This window comes from Lissotriton vulgaris, chromosome 8, assembly GCF_964263255.1.
Source record: "Lissotriton vulgaris chromosome 8, aLisVul1.2, whole genome shotgun sequence".
Classification (NCBI taxonomy): domain Eukaryota; kingdom Metazoa; phylum Chordata; class Amphibia; order Caudata; family Salamandridae; genus Lissotriton; species Lissotriton vulgaris.
Window position 1 is genome coordinate 143,791,143 of NC_141696.1, and position 20,577 is coordinate 143,811,719.

General features: G+C 47.8%; 1 protein-coding gene across 2 annotated transcripts in view; it reads left to right on the plus strand.

Annotated features, from left to right (window-relative positions):
• FAM168A (family with sequence similarity 168 member A) overlaps positions 1–20,577 on the plus strand; it is a 489,029-nt gene that overhangs the window by 393,172 nt on the left and 75,280 nt on the right. For both annotated transcript variants that reach the window (XM_086933841.1, XM_086933842.1), the window contains one exon: positions 20,113–20,238. In XM_086933841.1, coding sequence (XP_086789967.1) covers positions 20,113–20,238 — 126 coding nt within the window. The remainder of the gene's footprint in view (positions 1–20,112; positions 20,239–20,577) is intronic.

The window sequence follows — 20,577 nt, forward strand, 5'->3', positions numbered from 1 at the left end:
ATTCTAGGACGTTGGATGCAGACATCTCTGCTAGTTTCTGTCAGCACAGAACAAAACTGTAAAGCGTGGCATTCACCCTACGGCATATTGGTTCTAAGTAGACAAACAAAGCGCCGGTGTCAAAAAAACACAAGGCACCGTCAACCTTCATCTAGACCATGGGTACAAACAAACTTTCTCTTGGGGGCCAAATTTACAGTGTGGTTTGTGTCTGAGGGCTGCACTAGTGGGGGCGGGGCCAGTGGGGGATGGCACGGGGCTAGAGCAACCAAAAAAAACTGACCATGAGGTTGATCACTGGTCCCTGCAGCAGACACCTTCGTCCACTGAGCCACCAGACCCTGTATACATCTCTCTCTCGCTCTCTTTCTCTCTGTCTCCCTCCCTCCCTTTCTCACTCTCCCTTACTCTGTCCCCCTCCCTCTGTCTCCCTTTCCCTCTCTCACTCCCTCACTCTTGTCTCCCTTTCCCTCTCTCACTCCCTCACTCTGTCACTCCCTTTCCTTCCCTTCCTTTCCCTCCCTCCCTTTCCCTCCCTCACTGTCACCCCCTTTCCCTCCCTCACCCTCCCTTTCCCTTTCCTTCCTTCCCTCTCACTCCCTCACCCGGTCTCCCTTTCCCTCCCTCACTTTGTCTCAACTTCAGGGATTCCGCACTCCTTGATTTGTTCCATAATTTGCCTGCAGTAAGAAGAATTCACAATTATTACCAGTGTATTAGTATTAGGCAGAGCCTATTCTTGAATCAAAGCTAATAGGGTCTTGAATGCAGTAGACTCAAGTGCAAGGGACTCTGCAGTAAATCGCATGGCACCCTCCTAAACTTCATAGTTAAATATGAGTAAAGATAAGCATTTTAACATTCGTAATGCTGCCATGATAACTTTATCAGCCTACTTTCAGCTCTAATTTACCAATCCAATTAACCTGCTACAAACCCAGATACTAACCAAAATGACAGGAAAATTTGAGCCAGAGGATTGTGAAGTTGGATACAAGTGAATTGTCAAGTTAGTAGTTAATGTGTTCATGTGCCCACGACAAAATTAGGCTATTCCTCAACACATCAGTTCTTGCGCTAACATTTACATACGAGGACTTGGAATACATAATGCAACGCAAGTTGCAGGGGATGGGGAAGCCACCTTCAAGTCCCAAAACCCAAGGAAAAGTTACTAGTCACAGCAAATTAAACTGGTCTGTTTGGTCACTAGAATGTTGAGCGCTCAATTAAAGAAAATGGTGTAGCATACAACTTGTACATCAGCAATCCAACATTGGTCTTTGTTGTACCCTTTAATTTACAACATTCTACTCGCAGGGTACAGAATGTCAAATAGCCTTTCTGCTGCAGGCTATACCAGTTAGAGTTCTCTTGTTCAAAACCTTTAACTTTGGTTGAGGGTAGCCAGTAAAGCCACTCCCTTTCCCTCCCTCGCCCTCCCTTTCCTCCCTTTCCCTTTCCCTCCTTCCCTCTCTCACTCCATCACCCGGTCTCCCTTTCTCTCCCTTACTTTGTCTCACTTTCTTTCCCTTACTTTGTCTCACTTTCTTTCCCTCTCCCTCCCTTTCCCTCCCTCTCCCTCTGTCATTTTACCCTGCCTCTGTCATTTCACCCTGCCTCTGTGTCAGCCCGAGCTGAGACCGCTTCGGAGCACACACACACACACACACACACACACACACACACAGCCGCACCGAGCGCATTAACAGGTCTTTAAAAGACCATTAACATGTTAATGAGGCTGTGTTGTTCACCACAGAGCAGCCATCTCCGAGTCACGCTGCTTCTACTTGTGTTTGCAGACACTCTTTAAAATAAAAAAATTAAAACACTGGTATGATATGTGCAAGGTCCGCGAACCGCCAGGGAAGGCTTGTCGGGCCGCTGGCGGCCCGCGGGCCGTACTATGAGTACCCGTGATCTAGACAAACAAAAATAGGAAAATATTGAGGGGCTGGGCGGTGCTAGGTGGCGCGCTTGCGGAATGGCCGCGGCTCTGTAAGGCTCCCGCAGTCCGGAACTTTATCCGTAAATTATCCTGTGTTCTCGGTCCCGAAACTGACCTTCAACCACTGCCGCTGATTACTGTAGGGATCCTGGTGTGGATGGTGCGGTGATATGCCTAACCTCGTGCCTGCCGTGCTCTGGCTGGCTGCTGCCCAACACCCGCGGTCGGAGCGGTCCTGCGGCTGGGCGCCTGGGGGCAGTCCTGGCATTCACGCAAGCCCCGGGGATTCCATGTGGAGCTGAGGCCGCGCTGCAATCCTCATCGGCGCTGCTGACAGTCGAGGTGCGGTGAGTGCGTCTGAGCTGCCGGGACGTCCCCCTGCTGCAGTCTCTGCGGGGTGGACGGCGGATTGTGTTGTTCGCTGCCTGCTTGGAACCTGCTGTGCGCGGGACGGACCCCATTGAATGCCTAGGCCTTCCGGGCACGATGGCGGCGGCCATGTTGCGCAAGTGATACACTCGGCAAACTGAGGTGCCTGGTGCTCCTGGTGATCGGCTGACTGTGAAACTACTGGTGTGGATGGTGCGGTGATATGCCTAACCTCGTGCCTGCCGTGCTCTGGCTGGCTGCTGCCCAACACCCGCAGTCTGAGCGGTCCTGCGGCTGGGCGCCTGGGGGCAGTCCTGGCATTCACGCAAGCCCCGGAGATTCCATGTGGAGCTGAGGCCGCGCTGCAATCCTCATCGGCGCTGCTGACAGTCGAGGTGCGGTGAGTGCGTCTGAGCTGCCGGGACGTCCCCCTGCTGCAGTCTCTGCGGGGTGGACGGCTGATTGTGTTGTTCGCTGCCTGCATGGAACCTGCTGTGCGCGGGATGGCCCCCATTGAATGCCTATGCCTTCCGGGCACGATTGCGGCGGCCATGTTGCGCAAGTGATACACTCGGCACACTGAGGTGCCTGGTGCTCCTGGTGATCCGGCTGACTGTGAAACTACGCATGCAGCCCTTTCGATGCCCCTGGGAAAACTGTGACCCGGTGTGCTGCTTCTAGCACACGCATAAGACGCTGGTGCTGCCTGCTCCTGGAGCGTTGCCATTTACAACACAGGTTGCCCTCTCTTCAGGCGGACCCTGCCGCGGAACGGGGAGGAGAATCAGCGCATAGCCTGTGAGTGACTTGAGGGCCCGGGAGACGGACACTTGGATCAGTGGGTGTCGCATCACCGGCCTCTAAGGGCGAAGGTCTTGGTGAGCGCCTGATAGCCACCTGCTGCTGTTAGCGCCATACTCCTGGCTGTTAAGATAGTGTTTTGCCCTTGAGCCCTGGCGTATTCATTCACCAACGTGTGAGGCCTGCAGCAATACCTGTAGAGATATTGTGGACATTGGTGGGTTGCTGTTGTCACCCTCATACTTAGTCCCGAACGCACTGCATGGGCAGAGTGGCAAGACATGGGCAAGCTGGAAGTCCGTCAGCCGCGACTCACGTTTGAGTCTAAGAGAGGCCCAAAAAAAGTGCCTGCGACACCGGAGGGTGTGGAGCAAGAACTGGCAGAGAGCAGCGCCCATAACTCGACCACAGATATGCAGACTATCCTTACTGAAATACGGCAGGGCTTTGCCACGGTGTTCGAAAAGGTGGATACCCTTTCCAGCCGCATAGACACTATGGCCTGTAAGCTTGATGCGAATGATACCCGAATCAAAGAAGCAGAGCAAAGAATATCTGATGCAGAAGATGTTACGGTACAACTGAGAAATGCTGTTGCACAAATGGATAAGCTCTTGCGCGATATCGCCGCCAAGAATGAGGACATTGAAGCCCGCAGTAGGCGCAACAACGTACGCATACTAGGAGTTCCAGAGAGTACCAACATTGGTAAGATGGAACAATATGTTCAGAAGATGCTGATGGCGATCACGGGTGAGGGAATGCTTTCCTCCCAATTTATAGTGGAGAGGGCCCATCGGTCGTTGGGTCCAAGACTGCCACCTGGGGCCACTCCACGACCAATCATCGCCCGCCTCCTCAATTACCGCGATAGGGATGTGGTTTTGAGGGTGGCCAGAGAGAAGAAACAACTCACCTTTGAGGGCGTCCCGTTCACCATCTTCCCTGACTTCACCATGCGGGTGCAAGAAGAGAGGAGGAAATTCAACGGCGTCAAGCAAAAACTGCGGCAGGCGCAGGTGGACTATGCACTACTCTACCCCGCAAGGCTCCGTGTCAGGCACCAGGGGAAACAAACCCTACACACCACCCCGCAATCTGTTGAAAAATTTCTGAAGCCATTGCGACAACGTACTATGCAGGATAGGGAGCAGGAGGCGGGTGAGGGGGCGCCACTCTCCGATGTGGAATGATCTACCTCGGACGCCACATCGTGAGGTGATGAAGCGGGGGGTCCCGACTGGCTGGTAGGGGCCAGGTTGTCTTCTGTTCCTATATTGCTTCTCTGCATGGATGCCCCTGCTTGGACTCTTCAGGACTGATCCACAGGTTTCATTGTTTTCCCTATATCAATTTTTCTTTCTTTTTATGTTGCTAAGGGTTCTGAGTAACACATACCTGACCAATTCCGGACACCCCTGTCTCTCGCTGGGGACCGGCTACTTTGTTGGTTTCCAGCTTGAGGATAGGGCTACATTGTGCCACCTGGAAAGTTGTGCCCCAATGGGAATACCCCTGTTGCAGTTTACACTGTTTGTTTGTTGGCAGGGAGGGGGGTGGGATGGTAAAACGCTGGCATGTTTGGGATGCTTCAGTGGGAGGGGGTGGGGGACATAGGATCTGCAGAATGTAGGGTGATTATGGATGATTGTTGTGAGTTTAGTGTGAGAGTGACATTGGCAAATGCAATGGTCAAAAATTATTCAGCTATTGCAGAGTTACACATCATGGTGTAACATGACGGGTCTGAATCGACAATCCGTATACTATCTTGAAATATCAGAGGGCTCAGGGATGCTAGGAAATGTAGGCAGATATTGGCATATATAGATCAACATCATATCCAGGTTTTACTATTGCAGGAGACGCATAGACACCCCCACTCTTGCAGCACATTTGCCAGCAGATGGGCCAATGTCCGACTATTTTCTTCTTTTTCATCCTATGCCAGGGGAACAGCGATACTGATTAAGAAGGATGTTCCATTTAAGCCTCTCGGACAGATGCTTGACCCTGCTGGACGATATGTCATTCTGTGGGGCAGAATGGGTCAAGAGACTGTAACCATTGTCAACTGCTATGGCCCGAATGTAGATATGCCCGAATTCTATACTGTACTGTGGGGTAAAATTGCAGATATAGGATCCTCGCACATTATTTGGGGAGGGGACTTTAATGTGACATTGGGTTTCAAAATATGTGCAAACAAATATAGGTTAGTACATGGGGGGATCTGTTCTTAGACGGGGTGTTTCGCTCCAAGGAGTTGTTCTTTCAGACCACCTCCCTCACACCATTGGAGGTCTTTTACTACGTGAGACTGCGTCGGGGTATGCAAAATATTCTACTGGAATTCCCCAAAGAACCTGACAGTCTGGCTCCGTTAGGTGCTATTCTACAATCCGAGGGAGGCGCGCACTTAGTATCTGGCTTGTACAACAGTATAAGGGCCCAGCTTCAAGGGGTGGACAGTTCATCCAGGTTGCATTGGAGTACAGACTTAGGGATAGACGTCACGGACGAACAATGGCAACACTGTTGTGAATTAACGCAAAATATCTCATCCAGTTGCAGGTTTAAAGTTATCCACTATAAATTTCTACAGAGGGTCTATTACACTCCTGAACGGAAGTTCAGATTCCAGCTCTCCGATACTGATAGGTGTGGGAGATGTAGGAGCCCTGGATCTGGTTTCTACCACTTGGCCTGGGAATGCACTGCTGTGGGACATTACTGGTCACAAATCCATATGGCCCTAGAAGCTATGCTAGGTATTACAGTTGACAAAACCCCCTTACTCATGCTACTGGGTTACACTGCGCTCATTCCTAAGGGTTGTAGAAAATTCCTTAACATTGCTTTGTTATTGGCAAAGCGGAGATTGGCATGTCGTTGGGGGAGGGGTGGAGCCCCCAAATTTAAGGATTGGTTGCAGGACATTACATACTGTCAGGAACAAGCTGCCATCTATGCAGAAACTCAAACGCTGGCGTCTAGGCCCAAGGACATCTGGGGGCCCCTGCAGACATATCTAATAGGCTCAGCGGCTGATGGCTCCGAGCCTGAGGGACAGAGCACTGTCCCAGACAGTTGATGGGGGGTATTTGTCTGCTGAGACTGGGGAAATGCCAGTATCGTAATGGGAAATGCCGAAACTCAAAATTACTGTACCCTGTGGAGGGAAGGGCTGTCTTGATGTTTGCTCATGCCTGCTCTGAATATGCATATGAAATGTCTCATGTGGTTACCTATAATCTGTGACTGCCTATTGAACCTTCCTGCCTAGTTGTTTCATGCATCACCTAGTACCGTATTGATCATTGTTACCTGCAACTTTATCATGAAAAACTCGCACATCTGTATGTCGTATTTGGCTGTTTGTACACTTTAAAAACAGTAAAAATTATATATATATATATATATATATATATATATATATATATATATATATATATATATATATATATATATATATATATATATATATATATATATATATTTTGAGGGGCTTCCAAAACCCTATATAGAATTCCATGGCTTTGACCTGAAGCAGAAGGCTTTCCATAACAGTAATCCCAGTTATGATGCGGCTCTGCCCACCCACTCTTTCTTATTTAACTCTTGATACTAAAAATAGTAGTTCTTAATTAAAGCAGAAATCTCTACGGGGTATACAGGATTGGAATCTGTTTGCTAGAGGGGATTTTTAATTTCCTCATAATCCCCTACATATTGTTTAATTTATAAAATAAGTGCTGAAGCTCAGTTTTTCTCAGCCCACGGCCAGTGCCCAGTACCAAATATTTGCATTCTTGATACCACCTCATGCCTCTTTCATCCATTTCGAGACACTCCCTGCCCCTTTACTTAACTCTTACCGGTTCTTTTTTCATCCCTTTTTACTCTTTCTTACTGTATTTCCATCATTCTCTTTCCTGTTTCTACTTTTTGTGTTTTTCTCTCTCTTGGTCAAGGTCACAGTCCTATAAGGAAAGGTAAAGTGCCAGCCTCCAAAGATGCGTGCCAGTGGGCCTCACCTGCAATCACCGGCTCTTATGCCTACACACCCAGCAAAGGATTTTGAACAATGTTATTTGTGTGAAAGGAAGCCAGTGCTGCTTCATTCTCGTTTGGGAAACAAATTCCTGTGTTTCCAGAATCCACACACTTGTCTAAATGCCAGAACTTGAATCCTCGGTAATGCATTCACTGATAATTCCGAAAGACCTGTATACAGTATATTACAGTAGTCAATTTTATATAAGATACGCACCAATATTATTTGCTAGTGTTAATGTTTTGGTAAAAAAGGCATAGTATTTCTAACCACATACAGTAATTAAAAGGATTTAAAAAAAATATGTATTTATGATTTTCACAATGCAACACAATACATATCGACAATAATGCACTATAAGGACCGTGCGGTCAAGAAAAAGACCAACGAAGAGGAGTAATAACCTCAACATACTAACAAAACAAAAAAAGCAGGAGGCCGTATTAAATACGCATAGCAGGGCATATTCCGTTTGGTGTAACATACCTACAGTGATAGTACATCCTAGTCATAGACAATGGCAGTAGTTCTACCGATTCCGTATCTGAGGCATCGTGTGTAACAGTGGAGCATAAATGAATTAACAGGGGTTCCCAGATATCATTTGGTCGGGAGGCTACAGGAAGCTCCTCCGCATAGAACCATAAGTAATTAAAAGGATGACCAGTTTAGGGCATTGACCTCATGACTCATAGACAAATGGTCATTTGATAGATAACCAAGTGACTTTACCTTAGACATCGGGCGGTAGCAGACATCAGGGCAGTAGGCCATGAGGAGTGTTGCCATCTGGCCATATTGTTTCCCAACAACAGCAGCTCCATTTTGTTGGTGTTAAGTTGAAGTAAGGTTATAGGCCACCCAAGATTGTACTGCAGTGAGGCATGATGTTAAATTACTTGCAGATGTGGGTGCATTTTGATCTAGTCACTCTATCAGTGGCTTGTCATCCGCATAAGAAGCTACTATCCAGCCAAGAGATTTAATATGAGCACCAGAGTCCGTCGAATATATATGGAAAGGGGCGACCATTCGGTCCCCCCGAACGTATGGCGGAGTACCACGATCCCCCCGGGAAGCCATCTTGGGCGGGAGGCGAGTCTCGGCTGGTATGCCCGAAGCGGCGTAGCCGGGGCGCGCCTTTTCCCGCCCTGGAGTGGGCTGGCCTAGACACTGACGCGGCCGGCCACGCCCTTCGAGGCAGGCAGGGGCGGGTTGACGCCCGCCCTGAAGACGGATAAAAGGAGCAACAAGCCAAGAAAGCATCCTCTTGTTCCTGTGCTCTGAAGCTGCACCTCCTCGCTACACGTGAGCTCGAGACGGAACGAAGAGCCAATTTTGACCCACCCACCAGCCCCTGAGGACAGCAAGTTGTTTTGAATAAAGTTTGATGTGGTAACACTAATTTTTTGCAGGTTGTGATGACTATCGTGATAACTTTGAATATGCAATAAAGATTGGTCGAATTATAATATGTTTTGCGAATAAAGTAAGTATGCACTAGTATTGATCAGTAATCATGCCTTTTTAATAAAGTTGTAAATTGTTACTGTCTGTTAGTAATTTAGTAATTTAGTAATTTAGTTAGAATTGTCGTATTTATTTTGGTCGGGCGGTAAGGTCATGATCGGTGAGCAGTAATTGGAAGATCCCTATGGGCGGGCGTCACCCATTACGGATGGGAGCGCTCGAGGGAGGTGGCCATTGGCCCCTCAACGGGGAGGCGGTCCCTTCTAAGGATGGGCCGCCGAAAGGAAAGGAAAGGCGGTCAAGGCCCCTTCCTGGGTAGGAGGGGCTACAGCCCCCTCCTGGGGAATTTCCCGGGGCCTGGACATCTGCGACGGCAGATGTGGTAAGTTGTGTGGGGTTTGGGAGGGGGTCTACGCTACCTTCTAGATACCTCACACGAGTCCTCGGACGACCTTTAAATGGCGTTGAGTTTATTGGGGCCCCCGTCAAGTCAAGGGAAATTGGTAAATGCACTTGAGGTACACCTCTGTGCGGTCGCCCCTCACAAGTGAGGGGGATATGTCTGGTTTAGGGATCTTGACACCGGTTACGACCTTGCCGTTGGCCCTTAAACGTTAGGATGTACAATTTCAAGTTAAACGTTTTGTAGGATGATTAGTTCGGCTAGGAGAACCTTTGTATTAGAGAATATGTTAAGGTTAGCCAAACATCGCAATGTGGAAATGAAATTGTACATTAATATGAAACTGTTATTTTAATGTTTTAATTTTGTTTCATATTTTAATAAATACGGCCGGGAGGGTCACTCCCTCCCGTCTTCCAAAAGTTCAGAACCGTTTCCGGTTTCCCATTCTTGGGGATTGTGTTGAGAGGGGGTGGCGGGTATCTCAGCCATATATATATATATAAGAGATCTGGGGGTCTCTAATTGGCAAAGGTAAGTAGCTTAGTCCAAGTAGGGACCCTTGCTTCTAGTCAGGGTGAAGGAAATACACACAGTAGGTAACCCCTGCTCACCCTCTAGGTAGCTTGGCTCGAGCAGGCAGGCTTATCCCCAAAGCAATGTGTATAATAAATGCACTTAACACCAACAATGACCCCCAATCCACCACAAACTGAGACCACAAAGGTAAGTATATTTATAAAAATATAACTTTATCTATTTGCAGCAATTTAAAAATCAACAATTCACAATGGTTGCTTCTTGATGAAAGGTTGCACTTAATCTTGATGGTTACTCGTAATTAGGAAGTTCTTAAATATAAGAATAGTCTCTAGTCTCTGTAATCAGTATGAAAACTAATACTTTTGCCTTATCTCGACTCAGCTCTTCGTGTCTCTTTAATTCAGCACTGCAAACAATGCCACAAAGTTATGGGCCCCAAATCAGCTCTTCGCTGACTCTAGCGGGTTAATACCCCGCTCCTTTCACTGTTGTGCTCACCCTCGAAGCCCCGCTATCAGTGTGGCCTTCGTGGCAGCCCTGGACGGTCCCGACTGCTCTCCCGCCCGCTCTCGACAATCCAACGAGCGGCGGGGAGTTTGAGCAGTACTCTCTTGCAGGGACAACAGGCCAGGGGCTGTACACTTACACGCGGCTCCCTCGGTCCCGGCGTGGACTCGGCGATGGATTCCTCGCTGATCGCGGCCCTCGGTAGAGATGACGCCGTGGGCCAATTAGGTCGCGGCGTTCTCGGCAGGCCTCTTCATTCACCCGGGAGTCAGCCAATGGCAGTGCGGCTCCCGGGGCAGGCCCTCGATGATGCTCACGCCGGCCACCAATCTCAACGCGGCCTTAGCGGTGACGCTACGGCGCACGGGCCAATCCCGTTGCGGCGTTAGTGAGGGGGCTCAGCTCTCTCCTCCAATCAGGGAGCAGCGGGCTCGTCCTCGGCTTTGGTGGTACCGGTAAGGTACGGTAGACTGCAGGGGGTGCTCCCAGGCCCTGGACAGGGTCGGAACTTGGCGGCAGTAGGTTTCTGGGGGCGGAGGTCACAAATAGACTGCCCTCACGACCGTCGACCTTCTCTGGGCAAAACTCATGGGGGGAGACACCTTGATCCCCCGGACCTCGTGGAATGCGTGCTGATGAACACACCGATCTCAGTCCCAGGCCTGCAGTTAAAACTCACGCACCCAAACAATCTGCAGCACGATCTTCACAGCGTTTTCAGTTTAAATGGAACCTTTTTGACCCTGGGTTCCAGGACAGGAGGCCAGCTCTTCTCAGGCCCTTGGAGATTCTGTTAACAGACACAGCACACAGCAAAGTCTTTGTAGGTCATGCAGGTAGGGTCACAGCTCACAGCAAAGTCCCTCTTCTCCTCAGCTTCAGTTGGTCAGCAGAACAGGTCAGGCCTTAGAGCACACAGCAAGGCAATCTTCCTTCAGTTCTCCAGCAGTCCCTCTTCCAGCAGAGGTTCCTCTTGATTGTAGATTCTAATTTTCTGTTGTCAGGGGTCCTTCTCTTATACCCCAAAAAGTCTTTGAAGTCTTTGTGCAAGTGGGCCCTGAGCCCGGTCTAAACCAGTTCTGGGTGTTGCTGGAGCCCTTGGGCTTCCTGGCTTCCTTCTTTCTTTCAGTATCAGGGACAGAGGTGACAGTCGCCCAGCGGGAGGTGGAGCCAGCATTGTGGTCAGGCAGGCACAGCCCTAGTCACTCGCAGGTGCTATCTCCTCCCACTTCCTTGGCAGCAGATGCGGCCTTTCATCCACGGGCTGACTCAGACAACCTCCTGGGGGCTCTGCAGCCCCTGTCACCCTCTCGACTAATCTCGACTTCTCACTCTCGACTTCTCACTCTCGACTTCTCACTCTCGACTTCTCACTCTCGACTTCTCACTCTCGACTACTCACTCTCGACTACTCACTCTCGACTACTCACTCTCGACTACTCACTCTCGACTACTCACTCTCGACTACTCACTCTCGACTACTCACTCTCGACTACTCACTCTCGACTACTCACTCTCGACTACTCACTCTCGACTACTCACTCTCGACTACTCACTCTCGACTACTCATTCTCGACTACTCATTCTCGACTACTCATTCTCGACTACTCATTCTCGACTACTCACTCTCGACTACTCACTCTCGACTACTCACTCTCGACTACTCACTCTCGACTACTCACTCTCGACTACTCACTCTCGACTACTCACTCTCGACTACTCACTCTCGACTACTCACTCTCCACTACTCACTCTCCACTACTCACTCTCCACTACTCACTCTCCACTATTCACTCTCCCTACTACTCTCTCTACTACTCTCTACTACTCTCGCTCGACTACTCTCGCTCGACTACTCACGCTCGACTACTCACGCTCGACTACTCACGCTCGACTACTCACGCTCGACTACTCACGCTCGACTACTCACACTCGACTACTCACGCTCGACTACTCACTCTCGACTACTCACTCTCGACTACTCACTCTCGACTACTCACTCTCGACTACTCACTCTCGACTACTCACTCTCGACTACTCACTCTCCACTACTCACTCTCCACTACTCACTCTCCACTATTCACTCTCCACTACTCTCTCTCTACTACTCTCTCTCTACTACTCTACTGCTCTCTACTACTCTCGACTAATCTCGACTTCTCACTCTCGACTTCTCACTCTCGACTTCTCACTCTCGACTTCTCACTCTCGACTACTCACTCTCGACTACTCACTCTCGACTACTCACTCTCGACTACTCACTCTCGACTACTCACTCTCGACTACTCACTCTCGACTACTCACTCTCGACTACTCATTCTCGACTACTCATTCTCGACTACTCACTCTCGACTACTCACTCTCGACTACTCACTCTCGACTACTCACTCTCGACTACTCACTCTCGACTACTCACTCTCGACTACTCACTCTCGACTACTCACTCTCGACTACTCACTCTCCACTACTCACTCTCCACTACTCACTCTCCACTACTCACTCTCCACTACTCACTCTCCACTACTCACTCTCCACTACTCACTCTCCCTACTACTCTCTCTCTACTACTCTCTACTACTCTCGCTCGACTACTCTCGCTCGACTACTCACGCTCGACTACTCACGCTCGACTACTCACGCTCGACTACTCACGCTCGACTACTCACGCTCGACTACTCACGCTCGACTACTCACGCTCGACTACTCACGCTCGACTACTCACGCTCGACTACTCACTCGCTACCCCTCACTCGCTACCCCTCACTCGCTACCCCTCACTCTCTACCCCTCACTCGCTACCCCTCACTCGCTACCCCTCACTCTCTACCCCTCACTCTCTACCCCTCACTCTCTACCCCTCACTCTCTACCCCTCACTCTCTACCCCTCACTCTCTACCCCTCACTCTCTACCCCTCACTCTCTACCCCTCACTCTCTACTACTCACTCTCTACTACTCACTCTCTACTACTCACTCTCTACTACTCACTCTCTACTACTCACTCTCCACTTACCTTCCTACCTCGCTCTACCTCTCTCTACCACTCTCTACCTCTTGCTACCTCTCTCTACCTCTCCACCTCTACCTCTCTCTACCTCTCTACGCGCACACATATGCACATATATATGTATATATGCATATATACGCATTTATATATATATATATATATATATATGTGTGTGCGTGTGTATATATATATATATATCTGCATATCTATATAAATGCATGCATACATATACATATATGCATACAATATGCATACATATGCATGTTATGTACATGAACGTTTGAAAAGCACTAATGAAAGCAAAGCTAAAAAGCCACCTAATTACAAACAGAATTGCTTTAACTTAAACGAGGACGCAACCTATTGCATTTTCAATGCTTGTTAGGAGAGGTGTCGCCACCCCTTTCTTCCTCCCTGATGAAGGATGCTTGTACTTGAGTACAAGTTAACAATCTTTGCCACATATGGAGCGAAGGCACATTTAAATAAGAAGGAAGTACTGGGTAAACATCAAGGGTGTGGAAACCTGCTACGTAATGAATCAGGATTTCTGAAATTCTAAGAATGAGGGGCAAAGGAGTGATTATCAACTCAGACTGTGGACTATGAAGGGTATCTCTTGGTAGCTGGCAAGTGCAAAGTCTTGGTTTGGGGTTTTGATGATCTGTGAGCCTGTGCCAACTCATTTGAAATTGCAAACCATCTCTCCGTATCGGTTTCAAAGCTTTATCAGTATCCTAACCAGAATTGTATAGATGTTTTACTTTCTCCTATGACCACCAAAAGTAGTCCATAAAATAACTGAGTATCCGGTTTACCAGCTGTGGCTTGTTACCCCAACTCATCCAAATATAAACATTTCTTTCCTGTGCCAGTCTTTTTCTATTGAATTGGAACACACTCTTGAATTAAATTGTCTAATGTCTGGACTTACCTCACACACAACATCTGAGGTCTTCTGGACCCACAGCCACTTGTCCACACGCCAATATGCCCATATGTAAAAGGTTGCTAAGAAGGTTATTGATGAAAACTGCCAGACACTGACTTGAGGCCAACTTGCAATCATCTTTTTAACTTTGTTATACTTGGGACTAATGGTCTAGAAAAGTGGCACCAGTCACTAACAGTTTTTTGTAGCTGCAAACCTACTTAAGATGTAGTTAGCCAAGCCCAATAATAGATCTATGGAAATCCTGTTATAGGATTTTTATATATTTTCAGTTTTTGCGCTGCTTGAAGACCTGATAAACATAATATTTTTACGGATTATGCACTTTCATTGCATTGTGTCAACGGAGCTCTGCTTAGACCCTCAAAACCTGCTCACTCTGTATCAAACCAGCCAGCTAAAACTCCACCTGCACCAGTTCCCAAGGAACATGAGTATATTCAAAATGCGCAACCTGAAGGTGTAGACATGACCTATTGAAAAGTGGGTCACATGAAGCGGAATATCCATTGTTGTATGGCTCAAGTTTGGTTAGAAAGAAGTAAAGTTAGGCAATATGGCTGTTAGGGATCAGCTGCACTGGAAGACTGGCGGTGGTATGATTAAAATACTGCCGACTAGCATTGTTGCACAGCGTTATTTGCACTGAACCTGCGGGGATTTTAAAGCGAAGGATTTTAAAGATTGTGTATAACTGGGATATTCTTAAACTGCTCTTAAACTGCTTTTACACTCACGTGTTACCTTATATCCGCCTCATTGACGCCCGTTGCTCTGCTCGCCGGCTCCCCGTTCCACCACGGGTTCGTCCTGCTTGACGTGGAGGGAGTAAAGGCGGGGCAGGGACGGGTCAGAGGTCGGTGGGCGGGAACTACCCTGGGAAAGCACTATTTAGCGCAGAGCTCCTCAAGGGACTCTTTGGATCAGCTGCACTGGAAGACTGGCGGTGGTATGATTAAAATACTGCCGACTAGCATTGTTGCACAGCGTTATTTGCACTGAACCTGCGGGGATTTTAAAGCGAAGGATTTTAAAGATTGTGTATAACTGGGATATTTTTAAACTGCTCTTAAACTGCTTTTAAACACACGTGTTACCTTATATCCGCCTCATTGACGCCCGTTGCTCTGCTCGCCGGCTCCCCGTTCTACCACGGGTTCGTCCTGCTTGACGTGGCAGGAGTAAAGGCGGGGCAGGGACGGGTCAGAGGTCGGAGGGCGGGAACTACCCTGGGAAAGCACTATTTAGCGCAGAGCTCCTCAAGGGACTCGCTGGATCAGCTGCACTGGAAGACTGGCGGTGGTATGATTAAAATACTGCCGACTAGCATTGTTGCACAGCGTTATTTGCACTGAACCTGCGGGGATTTTAAAGCGAAGGATTTTAAAGATTGCGTATAACTGGGATATTTTTAAACTGCTCTTAAACTGCTTTTAAACACACGTGTTACCTTATATCCGCCTCATTGACGCCCGTTGCTCTGCTCGCCGGCTCCCCGTTCCCCCACGGGTTCGTCCCGCTTGACGTGGAGGGAGTAAAGGCGGGGCAGGGACGGGTCAGAGGTCTGAGGGCGGGAACTACCCTGGGAAAGCACTATTTAGCGCAGAGCTCCTCAAGGGACTCTTTGGATCAGCTGCACTGGAAGACTGACGGTGCAATGATTAAAATACTGCTGATTAGCATTGTTGCACAGCGTTATTTGCACTGAACCTGCGGGGATTTTAAAGCGAAGGATTTTAAAGATTGTGTATAACTGGGATATTTTTAAACTGCTCTTAAACTGCTTTTAAACACACGTGTTACCTTATATCCGCCTCATTGACGCCTGTTGCTCTGCTCGCCGGCTCCCCGTTCCACCACGGGTTTGTCCCGCATGACGTGGAGGGAGTAAAGGCGGGGCAGGGACGGGTCAGAGGTCGGAGGGCGGGAACTACCCTGGGAAAGCACTATTTTAGACGGTTATGTGCTCATCGCGCAGCGGGCGAGCGCAGCGGGCGTGCCGAAGGCGGGCCCGTCTGCGCCTGTCCGGGACCAGGGGCCACCCCCCCTGCCCAAAATCTCACAGCTCCCAGATACTTGAGGGACACCCTGTTAGCCCTTAGATCAAGACGCGACGATAACTGTATGATACTGAACCCGGACACTCCCACGAACTGTTGTCAGCATTGTAAGTTCTCCTTCTCACATGAAATACTGGGAATCAATGGTGATTCAGGAGGTATTAAACTCCCTCGCCCAAACCAGCTTAATAAGCAAAATACCCAATTCTCCTTCCTGAGTACCAATTGTAGATCACTCCAAAAACATTAAAATGATATCTTCAATCTCCTAAATGACCAGAAGCCTGATGCGCTATTTCTCACGAAGACCTGGTTAACAGACAGTTCCGGCCCAGACATAGCCCTAGCCCTTCCTCCTAACTACTCTATCGTCAGGAAAGATCGGGCGAACCAAGGAGGAGGAGGCATCTGTGTCATTTTTAAAAACATATTTCAATGCAAATGGACAGTTGCGAAACTAGGTAACTGCGAAGCAGGACTTTTTAAACTCACACTAACTCCCCAAATAACACTCACAGGACTTCTGATATATCGCCCCCCGGGGGCAGCTGGGGAATGGGCGGCCGCCCTTCCTGATTTTTTAGCACCTCTCTTACTGGAGGCCTCCATGTTTACCATCCTAGGTGATTTAAACCTACACCTAGAAGACCTCAATTGCCCGATAATTGCTAACTTTCTCTCAGATTTGGAGGCGTTAAACATCCATCTCTGGAATTCCGGCCCTTCCCCTCAAGCTGGTCACCTATTGGACCCGATATTTGCTAACTTTGATCGCATTAAATGGGAGTCGACACTACCCATTGTATGGTCGGATCACTTTCTTAGTAAATTTACCATCTGGGCTCCGGCTTACAAAAATCCTAAAAAATCAGAAATATGGTTTAGGAATTGGAAAAAACTTCACATTAAAGATCTGGACGAACAACTAACCAGATCAAATCCAGGTTTTGAGGTAGGCAAAATTACAACTGAAGATCACTATAGATTCAATAGCTGGTTATCAGATGCTGCTCTGACGGTTATACCCCAGACCATAAGTAAACAAAAATCATGCAATCCTCCAGCTCCCTGGTTTTCGGATAGGCTAAAAGAGGAAAAAAGCCTATGCAAAAAACTGGAAAGACTTTGGAGAAGAGACTATAACCCTGCCAACAAAGAAAAGTATAAGCTAGCACTTAATACCTATCACCTATCATGTAAAATTGCTAGGGGAAATTTCACCAAAAATAAGATCTTAGGAGCACAGAATCACTCATGGACTCTTTTTAAGGTCCTAAAGAATCTAGCTGGAGCAGCAGAAGATCAGCAAGAGCCCCCTATGAAACAAGATATCAGAGCATGGCAACCAATAGACGCTCCTGCTTTTAGGATTGCGTTGTGTAGCATAAAATCAGGTTCACCCCTAGATCCTCTACCTGCACATGTCCTCAAACAATTGGATATTTCTACTTTGGAGGTACTTAGAGCACTGCTAAATGCCTCCCTAGAAAAAGCTGTACTACCAAACGACTGGAAACACGCTATGGAAGTACCCCTGCTAAAAAAGGCCGACCGTGAAGTGTTTTCCAATTTTCGCCCAGTATCGTTACTACCCATTCTGTCAAAAATCCTAGAAAAACATGTTAATAGGCAGCTATCATACTTTGTCAACAATAATAACCATCTTCACTACTCACAATCAGGTTTTAGAAAAGGCCATTCTACGGAGTCCACCCTACTTGGGGTCACTGAAGTCATACGTCAAGAACTTAATAAAGGAGGCACGGCGGCACTCATCCTTCTAGATTTGAGTGCCGCATTTGACACCATATGCCACACAACCCTCATCAAGTGCATGGAAGACATTGGAATTAGTGGGAAAGCATTAAAATGGTTGGAGCAATTTCTCCTGCAGTGAACATACCAGGTCTTCTCTAAAAGCAACCGGTCAGAAGTATTTACGTCCCCCTATGGAGTGCCCCCAGGGCTCTATATTGAGTCCCCTCCTTTTTAACGTTTATGTCACTCCCCTTGCCAAAATTGCCGAAGAGATGGGCCTCATTATTTATTCGTATGCGGACGACACACAACTTGTGTTCTCCCTCACATCCACAGATAAATCTGCCATCTCTCCACTCCGTTCTGGTCTACTCAGAATGGCCAACTGGCTTAATTCCAAAAAACTAAAACTGAACGGGGATAAAACAGAGCTACTCATCTTTGGCAATCAAAAGAATCTCTGGGGCCCAACTCACTGGCCCGCTGAAATGGGCGCTACCCCGACCGCAGTGCAATCTGCACGCAATTTAGGGATAATAATCGATAAGTTGTCCATGAGGACACACACAGCCAAAATTGCCTCCACATGCTTTCTCATCCTTAAATGGCTGAGAAAAATATTATGGCAACTGCCAGATGGGGCTCAGAGGACTGTCATACAGTCCCTAATTACGTCAAGAATAGACTATGGCAACGTCCTATTTTTAGGAGTTACAAATAGCACTTTGAACCAGTTGCAAGTAGTCCAGAACTCTGCGGCCAGAATGCTCCTTAATCTCCCAGGACGCACGAGGATGACAGGTCATCTTAAAAAACGACACTGGTTGAGAGAGACCAGCAGAGTAAAATTCAAAGCACTGTGCTGTATGCACAGGATTAGATCAGGAACAGCCCCGGAGTATCTATGCAAAACGGTACAGAAATACTTGCCTACGCATAATCTAAGCTCAATAAATGAAGCGAAATTCATGGTGCCCAGGGTAAAAAGGGCTCGACTAGGAGGTCGCTCCTTTTCTTTTATAGCACCGGCACTGTGGAATTCACTCCCCCTTCACCTACGGCTTGAACCCTGCTATCTACGCTTCCGCAAGGGAGTGAAATCATGGCTGTTTGACCAATAAGTGTCCTCTGCTTTCTTACCAGTAATACGGATCCAGGGCACCGGGAAACCCTCAGGGTAGCTGTTGCGCCATACAAATGCAATAAAAATAAAAAATACAAAAATTAGGTAGTCACATGACAGGAGAGTCATGGGGAAGTGGTTCAGGATGTAGGAGTTATATGGGGAAGGAGGATGTAAGCAGATGCTGGGGTAAGCCCAGAGCTGATCTTAATTTTCATGGTTATTCTCTATCAATCAATCAGGGAATTTTAAAGCGCGCTACTCACCCATATGAGTCTCAAGGTGCTGGCGGGCGGGAGGGAGTAGGAGAGGGGGGGGCTGCTCCGGTCAGTCAAAGAGCCAGGTCTTGAGGGTCTTCCTGAAGATGTGCAGAGTGGGGGCACGTCTGATGTTGATCGGTAGCTCGTTCCAGGTCTTGCTGCAATGTTGGAGAAGGCTCTTCCACCCGTTCTAGCTCTGCGAATGCACAGGGTTATGGTGAGGGCGGCAGATCAGAGGTTTCTCTTGGATACTTGGAAGGCGATTCTTTTGTTACGATATTGGGGTCCGGTGTTGTGGAGGCATTTGTATGTGTGAGTGAGTATCTTGAAGGTTACTTTCTTCTTCACAGGGAGCTAGTGAAGGTCTCGTAGGTGTTGGGTGATGTGTTCGTGTCGAGTGATGCCAAGGACGAGTCTGGCTGCGGTGTCTCTATGGTTTGGAGCTTGCGGGCAGAGATTTGTTGATCCCGGCGTAGAGGGCATGTCCGTAGTCCAATCTGCTGGTTGTGAGTGCGTGGGTCTTGCTTTATTTCAGTATATCTGGTGCCAGCACAAAGCATAAGTTAACAATGTAAGGGCTAAACAATGAAAAGAAGCATGAAAAGCTGGCTGGCAACCATATTTACGTTTGCACATGTTGGAAAGATTTCGCCAGTTTGAGTTTTGCTGAATATCAGCACTCTATGCCAGCGCACCCTTAATGTTTGCATTTGTGGTGTTGTTTTTGATTGATTATGAATTAGATGTATTACAGATTGTAATACGAAATACCAAATTGTTGTTAGATTTTACAAATTGTGGCAGATACCAAGTGTTCTTGCTAAAAATCTTTATCTCTTTCTCCACTAAAGCTACATTGCTGATGAAACAGGCTTGGCCACAGACATCCACCTCTTGTGCCACTGAGGGTACCTTCCACCTCCCGGTGGATGCTGGGAGCGAGAACAGAACATATCAAGCTTCATCTGCAGCATTCAGTAAGTGGATATTTGCAGCATGGATGGTTAGTGTGTGAGCACAGACCGAACCAGCTCCAACTTTTATTGGAGTAGTTTGAGCAGCAATGTAATCAACAGCCCCATTGTAAAACCGTCAGCGCTGGTTCTTGTGCAGTAATAAGCAGTCGATAAAGATGGTCCTACATAAAATATAACTTTCAATTCATCTTTTCATTCTTGGTGTGCTATTTCAATAATTCTGTAAAGAACAGTAAACAACAAAGTCAGCCAGTGAATGTACCAATCACATTTAATTTAAGAAAATTTAAAATATTGTATTGAGTGAATCACAAAGAAATATATTTCAGGAAACCAAAA